Source organism: Rhinoderma darwinii, chromosome 5, assembly GCF_050947455.1.
Source record: "Rhinoderma darwinii isolate aRhiDar2 chromosome 5, aRhiDar2.hap1, whole genome shotgun sequence".
Taxonomy (NCBI): domain Eukaryota; kingdom Metazoa; phylum Chordata; class Amphibia; order Anura; family Rhinodermatidae; genus Rhinoderma; species Rhinoderma darwinii.
Window position 1 is genome coordinate 292,629,994 of NC_134691.1, and position 10,308 is coordinate 292,640,301.

Below are 10,308 nucleotides of genomic sequence, written 5' to 3' on the forward strand. Positions count from 1 at the left end.
CCTCACATGCAGGCGCCGGAAGTCTCCATTTTTACTTTTATGTATAATTGAAAGCCATATGTATTTTCACTCTATCAGAGGCCTGCGTTGCCTGACCAGCTTAGGTCTTCTGCACCGACATTCTTTGTTATGCTTTTAATCCTTCTCAATTATGAGTTTGAAGGGGGGGGGGGCAGCAGTACTATAATTGGTTGCGATTTGGCTGAGATGCATAGGCACGACAAATAGTTATGAAGGACATGTCTCACCCGGGGCATGGTCACCTTTAGGCAGAAGATTTGCGCCCTAAATGCCCTCTATGTAGGTTGAGATTTATCATAGCGCATTGTGGGTTTTTTTTTTTTTAAATAAGTTTTAATCTAATTTAAATGTATTTGTATGTTAGTTTGTAGTATGTGTGCTACCCCATTTTCTTCATTTTTAAACGGGTGGATTCCTCATATTTGACAATTGAGTACTTTTGTATTCTTATCTGGTAGATACTGTTTTTCTTTTAGGAGTTAAATAGAAGATTATGGAACAATACTGTTAAGAAACATTGCATCTCTAAGTCTTCATTCACATCTGCATCGGGGTCCCGTTTGGACATAGCGTCGGAGCTTTCTTCTAGAACAGGACCCTGGACACAAAGGCAAACCAGAGGTTCCCATTTCCATCACCATTTATTTCAATGGTGACAGATCCGGTGCCCATGGTTTCCATTAGTCTGTTGTGCGCCGGGTGAGTGTACGTGTGTTCAGGGTCCCGATCGGCCGGAAAGCTCAGCTGAAACGTCAGAACGAGCCCAACGCAGAAGTGAACAAAGCCTAAGATTTGGTTTCAGACAGGCAACGATTTAAATAAAATGAGCTACTTTATTGACAATTATTTCTACTACAGAGTAACCACTTTACATGACCAGCAGAATACCAACACACGGCAGACATTCAAGTTTTAAGCAGAGTTATATTATTGTAGCCTTGCTTTTCAGGAGTGGATCATTCTCATGGCTTCTGTTGAAGATAACATGTTTGATCTGACTGAAATACACAGTGATTCCATCACCACTCCTTCCATCTGATGCATTTGCAATAGGTTTGTATTGCTTGGATTTCCTAGGGAAAGAATAAAATTATATGTTGTGAAAACCGAAACTACTGCACACTTCAGCAAAATGTAGGTTTTCAGATAACGGACTACCAAGACAAGGCGGTCTTTATGACAGGGTTCTGACGGCTTTACACAAGGCATTCTAAAATTGTGCTAGATCAGAGTGCTATCACACAATGGTAACCTATAGGAGGGGGGGGGGGGTGTCTCACATGAGCTTGTGATGAATGTCTGCTCGATAGGAGCCTAGCAGCATGTAGTCTCTATAGGATTCTTAGACCAGTGAGTGAGGGGAAAATGTAACCCCCCCACAGAGTGCAGCCATCGTCCTAGATATGCTTTCTTCAATTTCCTGTCCAGGCTGGTCTCCTGGGATGACATTTCATCCCATGTGACTGCTGCAGCCAATCAGACTGCAGCAGTAGTATCCCAGGAGGCTGGCCTGGATGAGAACAGAAGAAAGTGTCACTGTCACAGGTAAAGCATAAACTTTCACACACTGTTAGGGCCTGTTCACATCAGCTTTCCGTTCCGGGGTTCCGTCGGGTGAAACCCCCCCACGGAAAGTCAAACTGAAACCACAGCTTCAGTTTGTCGCCATTGATATCAATGGTGACGGAAAGCTTGCTAATGGTTTCCGTTCACCATTCCGTCAGGTTCCATTTTGACGGAATCAATAGCGGAGTCGACTGCGCTATTGATTCCGGCGGACAAACGGAAACCTGCCGGAACGGTAGACGGAAACCATTAGCAGTGTTTGTCACCATTGATATCAATGGTGATTCAAACGGCAGCTGTGGTTTCTGTTTGACTTTGTTTCGGGGATCCACAATGGAAACCTCCGATGGAACCGTAGAACGGAAAGCGAACGCTGATGTGAACAGGCCCTTATATGCAGCAGAGACTGTGCCTGAAAAACTGCACTACAGTTTGGTGCATTTTTTTCAGATTTAATTCCTTGTGGGTTCCATGACAGATACGCTGTGCACTCACGCAGTGTATCCGCCCTGTGTGAACATGGCCAAAATTGTATTATATGAACTTGAAGTAAACGCACAACCTTAATACAATTACCAATGTGAACCAAAAATGCTGTAACATTAACTCACTTGTGCAAGGTGATCCCAATTACCACTGCAACGAGGGCAACCAAACCTAAAGGAATAAGTACTGCATAAACGGTCCGTGGTGATCTAGAACCTAGAGTTGAGGAAAAAAAAAAAAATTAAACTAGTAAAAGACTAGTTTCTAATATGTACTGTATATGTTCCTATCCATTTAATGGGTGACAAATGCAGCAGCCGTTTGATCCTTATGTCCCAATCAGTAACAACCAACAAACTGCATTTTTTTTTTCCACATCGAAACTAATTTTTGGCCCCTACGTTTTAGGCAGCATAATTTAAAAAAAAACAAAAAAAAAAACGCAACTTCACCTCAAAGCCCCTTAAAGGAACACAACCTAATTAACTAAATGGGAGATTAAGTGGTCCACACAAGCCCCATGCACATGACTATTTTTTCCCTCCCATAAATACAGGTCCTTTGTCACACCGTTTAACAAAACTGCCATTTTTTATTCTTTATTCAAAAATTTAAATCCTCTGACGTAGTGTAGCAATGCTCCCGTGACTATGGGTGCACACACGTAGCCACCTGTAATTACGGGAGCTCCATAGACTTCTTTCAACAGCCCGGACACCTTCCCATACAAAAATGGAAAGGTACCCGTGGCCAATAGAATTCTATGGGCCCGTAATTACGGGCGTTTTTTTTTACAATCTTGTGCATGGGGCCTGAGTCTGCAGGATTTTCTAAACGTTCACAAAAATCATGGAGATTTTTTTTTTTGCTAGTCTTACATTTTTGGCTGGTGAGTGACTTAAGGGCCATGGCTGATCTCCTGGAACACAAGCTTCACTTATATATCCCTGCTTTGAATTGCAATTGGAGGGGAGGAAGAGCTAGGATTTATTTTATTTTTTTAACTTAAGTACACTATATGTTGCTTTAAGAGGGAGCTTGTTCAGACAGTCCATTCTATCCAAGCTAGATGACAATCTTTCATAGGCATCACTTACCATCATCTATAGACACCAGAGTACTAGCGAGAGCCAAACTTGCACCGTCACTCAATGTAATATTTACACAGTAGGATCCAGGCTCAAATGCTCTTCTCAGGGTCAGTAAGCATTGATCAGAAGATGGAACTACATCACAGACCATGTCCTGGGGAACCATGCAACTAGCATCTGAGACTACTGTGCAGGCATCTGTAGGCAAGCTGAAAGAACAGAGGTCATCTCAAAGAACAGCATTTTCAATGTCACAGAATTTTGGTTTCCAGTTTACAGACATACCTTCCTTGGCAAGTCACCACAAAGTCAATTACTGAGTTTTCAGTCTGAGATGTAGATACTTGAACACGTGTCATTTCAACAATTTTGACCTCAAGGATACCATCTATAGTGGAGAAAAGGAATGAAGGCTCTTCTAGGCACTGATTATTCTAAAGCTACAGTAGCAGTGTCAAAAATGTCAGCGACTAACCTACAACTGTAATCTTGGTGTTGTAATATCCATATCTGTATATGAAGCAGCCAGGGGCAGGAGTTGTAGGTGGCGTGGTTGTATCAACAGTGGTAACATTTGGCATTTCAGTTGTCATTGGGACAGTTTCCGTTTCAAATGGTGGCAGTTCTGTCGAGTTATCTGCAATGAGGAAAAACAAAAACTACATCCCGTGCACAAAGCCATATTACAGCCCAGTGTTGCAGAACCTTAAGAGATCACCCAAAGAGGTATCTGTGCAGTTATACACCTTCATATGTCTCAGACTACTGTACAGAATCCAGTGAGACATTTTTTATTATCGTTGCACACATATATAAACAGATATTCCTCCCTAGAAATATGGCATAATACCCCTTACATATGGCATCCCACAACATACAAGTCCCAGAGGCTCCATGCCATGTGCATGAGGCCTAAAACAACCTGCAATCATAGAATTAAGCCGGATTCACACGAGCGTGTTCAGTCTGTGATATACAGTCCGGACTTCGGCCACATTTCCCGCACCGAACACAATGCAGGGAGTCGGGCTCCTAGCATCATAGTTCTCTAGGTTGCTAGGAGTCCCTGCCTCACTGTGGGAAAACTGCCGTATTGTAATCATGTTTTCAGTTTGGGACAGAAGTTCCATGGGGAGGCAGGGACACCTAGCATGATCGATATCCATGATGCTAGGAGCCCAGCTCCCTGCAGTGTGTTCAGTTCGGGAAATACGGCCGACATGCGAACTGTACATCAGAATGAACACGCCTGTGTAAATCCAGCCTTAGTGTGAATAGATTTGCTTTTTACTTACCAGTGGAATTGGCAGTGGTGAAAGTTCTGGTGGTTGTTGGTAGATGTGTTGTAGGGACTGGAGTGGATGTTGTAGGGACTCGAGTGGGTGTAACAGGTTTACATGGACCAGGAATGGCAGCTTTAATGGTCAAATTGACACTAAAATTTCCAAGCAATGTATAAGTATGACTAGAGACTGGGTTATTGGAAACAAATGATCCACTACCATCACCATAGTCCCAGTCAAATTTCACTGCAGATTTATTGAGATAATGGCTTGGATCATGGATTCGGATATCAAATTGAATTGGGGAATCCTTAATGAAGATACTGTCTGAGGAATTCTTGTCATTCTTCTGGGAAAGGTTCACATAAAATGGAATTTGATCTTGGAAAGAAAAAATTCAGTTTGTGCATCAAACATTTTAAAAAGTAATAGATATAAATACTACAGTGCTAAAAACTGCTACAGTAGTGCATTGCAAGTGGTGCCTGTATAGTGGTTGAAAATGCATAAAGAATCTCCAAATAATAAGCTGATCACAGGGTGTCCTGCCGCTGGGACCCCTGGCTATTGGCTGCAGTCTGACAAGTGTTCAATTGCCCTGCAGCACCATCGCCTAGTAAAGTTAAATTGCCAGAAACGTTTTCAGCAACAGCTGGACAGGGCCGTAAACCACCCAGGCCCTCCCTTACAATTATGCACTGGAGTTTAAGAGCCACAATATCGATTTCTTTACATGCAAATTTCACAACTTACCAGTTACAACATAGATACTGCTTGCTTTAGCAACTGGGTAATGTCTCCGATAACCTTTCCTGAAGACAGTGACCTCAATCATTTGTGTGCCGGCTGTGATGTTTGTAGTATTTATGGACAGAATAGCAGAAGATCTCCCAATCTTTTGGTAATACTGGCCTAATAAGAAACACAAGTCTTGAATCTGATATGTGGATTAAAGAAACATAAGCAATACATATTCTATGAAAGAGATAGTAGCAAAGCATGATCATAAGAGCTTTGTTGTGTAATTGTCGGCCTCCATGATTCATCTCAAAGGGAACCAGTCACACCAAAACAGGCAGTAGGTTATAGAGCTGGAGGAGTGGAGCGGAGCAGCATGGCTGGCTCCACGTTTAGGGGGCCCTTGGGTGACAGTTAGTAGGCACTTTTGCGGGGGAACTCACAGCAGCAGTAAAATGGCAGAAGACGTCACTTTGTGCACCATATAGAAGTTAGGCCCTGTTTGTACCCCCATAAATCTAGTGCCCTCTGTAGGTAGTGCCACATAACCCCCCCCCCCCTCCCAGGTAGCACCACAGCCCCCACCCTGTAGGTGCAGAATCCTCAGCCAAAGCATTGCCGATGCTCGGGCTGGGGATTACCCTTCAGGAGAAACCCCTGATGTCACTGTCAATATATGGACAGTTGTCAGGGGAAACCCCAGAGCCATAGTCCAGGGCAGAGCGCTGCTAGCACTCTGCCTGGGACACTGCGCTGCTCCTGACAACACGGTCCATATATGGACAGTCATGTCAGAGGCTTCCCCAAGGGTAGTGGGCCCCGGCACTTGCCTGGGTTTGGACGCCGGCCCTGCTGAGCAGGTTAGGGTTTAGGTTGTGTGGGAAAAGATTTAGTATAACTTGCAATTTATGGACTTAAATCCCTGTTTATTCTGGGCTATGGAGTCAAGTGGGCAGTCCTACTAAATTATTGTATGCAATCATAGAGGAAAGGCTGTAGATCATGGAGTGACACCACCTCTGGACTCCCAAGCCCAGACTGAGCAGGGATTTAACACAAGTTACACTGAACCTTTTCCCACAAAAGTAATATCTGCTCAGCTCCTCTATAACACGCTGCCTACAGATGGGACAGCATGATGTGATGGTTCCCTTAAAGCCCCTCGGGTAATGCAGTCAGAGACATTTTAGTATTAAAGTAAGCACCAAATACAATCTAATGGCTAGAGTGTAAAAAAAAAACAAAAAAAAAAACTGGAGTTTGTGATGCATCTTATTTATACACAACCTTATAGACCACCATGGTGCAGTATAACTGCAAGGGATGAGTCTGGTAGTTACATATAGAATGCAAACAGTCATACAATACACCAGTAGGAATGAGGTCTTAGGCGCTACCCAAGATCCTTACCCTGTGTGGAGAAGATGTAAATAAAGTTGTGTCTTCTCCACTGGGGGTGATGTGGGAATGGTCTTCCATCTGGAAAGTTGTTGGCAAAACTGCAGTTTCCTTCATCACAGAAATCTATCCACTTGGTCCAGTTATACACATATTGGTCCGGGGAGCTGGCGGAGACTAAATAGACAATTTATTGTAATGCCATCTAAATATCTATATGCATTGTACACTACGGTTTCACGACATTTACCATTTCCACATCCTCTTTCATAAACAATGCCTCCATCTTCATTTTCTTTTTGACATCTGGGAAACTGTAGGGTCACAGCAAAAGTCACATTTGACCCTATCAGTGCAGGACTGTCACTGGTCAACAATGCCACCACTTTGCCACCTAGATAACATATTAAGCCAGCATGATTTTAAGTCACATTTACAGTTTTTGGGTTGTTGAGAATATAGGAATTTTTATTATCACCTCTCCAGCAGTTTTCCCATCTAGCATCACCAGACTTCCAGGCAGGGTAGAGCTTCTCATCCCATGAGTTGGTATCAGGAGACCAGCCACTTATGTGGTTACTGTGACCTTTAGAGCCAGATCTCCTCCCAAACTCCATTACATCCTGAAACCCTGTAAAGTTGTACATGGTGTGTGAATACAGAATTGCAAAACCAGAAGTTAGCTACAGAATAAATGTTCTACAAAGTATATTCAAGCAGATAAATGCCCATCAATGAATTAAACAAAGTAGTGAAATGCCCCCTTGTTACCAAGACATTACAAGAACAGCTGTTCATGCAGTTAGCATTATGGCACTAGAAATAAATCACTAACAATGAAACATACCTATAAACTGCAGATCATTCACTAAACAGTGCAGCACTTCTACAGTAGCCACCATACAATATCATGCCATTAGAGGCATAAGTTGTAGCTCCAAAGTTTGCCCCCACCTACCAAGTGCCATCTGCTTCAGGTGTGGTTCTGTGCCATTTCTTCCCATACAAAAATACAGAAAGGGTGAATGGAGAGCCTTTTTAGATAGAAGGAATGGCTGAATGGTTTTAGTGCCAGCCAGATTGATCTATAGTACGAATACTTGGTCATATGGCATATATGATCAGCTTTGGGTACCTTCTTCCCCCCCCCCCCCCAAATGCTCACTTTCCCACTTGCTATTGCCAGTACAAAAGGGGCACATCTAGGCTCAGTTAATAAAATGGTCATTAACCCTCCACCTACTAATAATGGAGGTGAGAATGTTAAGATTCAGAGCAGATTGGAGAATTATTGGCTACACTTTACTAGCCCAGACTGCAGCAATAGTTTAGCGAATTCTGAATTGCTACAGATAAATTAAAAGGAGCACTGCCACAATTTTTTTTTATTCTCTGGCACATTGTAGTGAAGGTCATTTTTTTAGCATTGGCTGTATTTGGGAGTTAGCCACTCCCTTTCGGTCCTCAGCTGTGTCATGTGACCAGCACTAGGACTCCAACTGCCACAGCGTCGTGTGTACAGGAAGTCGGTTTCTCTATTACGGTCACAGGCTCGATGGGAGACTTATAGGAATGATTGGCCTACTGAAAAGTATGTACAGTATATGCACTGAATACTTGGTCAGGGCTACTTCTGCATCAATGCGGCGTGGCATGGGGGCGATCACCCTGTGGCAATGCTGAGGTGTTATGGAAGCCCAGGTTGCTTTGATAGCGGCCTTCAGCTCGTCTGCATTGTTGGGTCTGGCGTCTCATCTTCCTCTTGACAATACCCCATAGATTCTCTATAGGATTTAGGTCAGGAGAGTTTGCTGGCCAATCAAGTACAGTGATATTGTGGTTATTACACCAGGTATTGGTGCTTTTGGCAGTGTGGGCAGGTGCCAAGTCCTGCTGGAAAATTAAATCAGCATCACCATAAAGCTTGTCAGCAGAGGGAGGCATGAAGTGCTCTAACATTTCCTGGTAGACGCTGCGTTGACTCTGGACTTGATATAACACAGTGGACCAACACTAGCAGAATACATAGACCCCCGAACCGTCACAGACTGAAAACTTTTGCATGTCATTTAGAAATCACAGCCCCAGAGTCTGGAGGAAGAGTGGAGAGGCATCAATCCAAGTTGCTTGTGGTCCAGTGTGAAGTTTCCACAGTCAGTGATAGTTTGGAGAGCCAGGTCATCTGCTGGTGTTAGTCCACTGTGTTATAGCAAGTCCAGAGTCAGCGCAGTCGTCTACCAGGAAACTTTAGAGCACTTCATGCCTCCCTCTGCCGACAAGCTTTATGGAGATGCCAATTTAATTTTCCAGCAGGACCTGGCACCGGCCTACACTGCCAAAAATACCAATACCTGGGTTAAATAACCATAGTATCACTGTACTTGATTGGCCAAACTCACCCGACCTAAACCCCATAGAGAGGAGCAACCTGGGCTTCCGTAACACCTTAGCAATGCCACAGGCTGATCGCCTCCATGCCACATCGCATTGATACAGTAATTCATGCAAAAAGAGCCCCGACCAAGTATTGAGTGCAGATACTGTACAAGCTTTTCAGTAGTCCAACATTTCAGTATTAAAAATCATTTTTTGAAGTTGGGCTTCTATAATATTCTAATTGTCCGAGACACTAAATTTTTGGGTTCAATAACTTACCACAAACATTAAAAGAAAGAAATGCTGGAAATAGATCCCTGTAATGCGCACACATTGATATATATATATATATATATATATATATATATATATCAGTTTCTCTTGGAGTTTACTTACTGAAATGATAATCTAATTCATTGAGAAGGACATACATACAGCACACTTTAAAGGCTTAAGACCATCAACATATACAATTACCTCAAATTTCTGACAATTTACTCTGGCTAGGTTTTGTAAGAGCCATTTAACCAGTGCTAGTTCAAAACAGAAATTTCCAAAGAGACCCAATAGGAAGAACATAGGGGACATTTACAGTTAAGCATAGACAGACATCATAGATAGACTTACTTTACTAAAGTACAATATTTAACTCTGTGGGTATACAAGTCACCAGTATACATTCTACATCTTGTAGCACTACAGCTGCTAACCGCCTTACTCTACACCATGACTAAACCAACAAAGTGTAAAACTCATATACAGATCTTAAAACCTGACTTACGGTTTCCTGCCTGGATGGCTGAGACTAGGCACAGCAGCACTAAACCTTCCACTACTGCAGGCAGCATCTTGGAAGGTGAATGAGCTTGTCAGAGATCAGCACACCAGCATTTAAACTGGGCTCAACAAGTCACAGCTGCAGGAGATATCAGCCAGTCCCCACGATCCCTCCTCCTAATTATGAGAAGTCTGCAGGCCCATCATGTGATGGAATTAAGGAAAGATGATTTCAAGTATAGGAGCCGCCTCCCTGCTCATGTGCTTATGAGTCACTCCTATGAATCTTAAAGTTTTTCTAAGTTTCTTAAGAACCAGAAGTACGAAGAACTGAAAACTCTAAGTGAAATCACAACATTTCTATTTTCAACGTTACATAATCCTTTAAAATATGTAAAAAAATTTTTGCAATCTAAAACCAAGGATGCATGAAAATGAATGTGGATATGCTATTTCAGGCAACACCATAGACTTATATAAGCGCCGATAATGTGCAACATTGCACTGCGATCTTGTGCGATTGCAAAATGCAATAATCACTATTGAATATAAATAAATATATACATACATAC

At 42.7% G+C, this 10,308-nt stretch overlaps 1 protein-coding gene across 1 annotated transcript; it reads right to left on the reverse strand.

The window, feature by feature from the left end:
- Window positions 1-834: 834 nt before the first annotated feature.
- Window positions 835-9,890, reverse strand: LOC142652956 (protein QNR-71-like). Its single transcript, XM_075828663.1, has 11 exons — window positions 9,741-9,890; window positions 7,062-7,214; window positions 6,834-6,977; window positions 6,596-6,760; window positions 5,201-5,359; window positions 4,460-4,828; window positions 3,640-3,801; window positions 3,450-3,552; window positions 3,171-3,373; window positions 2,199-2,289; window positions 835-1,094 (listed from the first exon to the last, which is right to left on the reverse strand). Exons 1-11 carry the CDS (start codon window positions 9,805-9,807, stop codon window positions 944-946), a joined length of 1,767 nt encoding a protein of 588 aa, XP_075684778.1. The 5' UTR covers window positions 9,808-9,890; the 3' UTR covers window positions 835-943.
- Window positions 9,891-10,308: the final 418 nt, after the last annotated feature.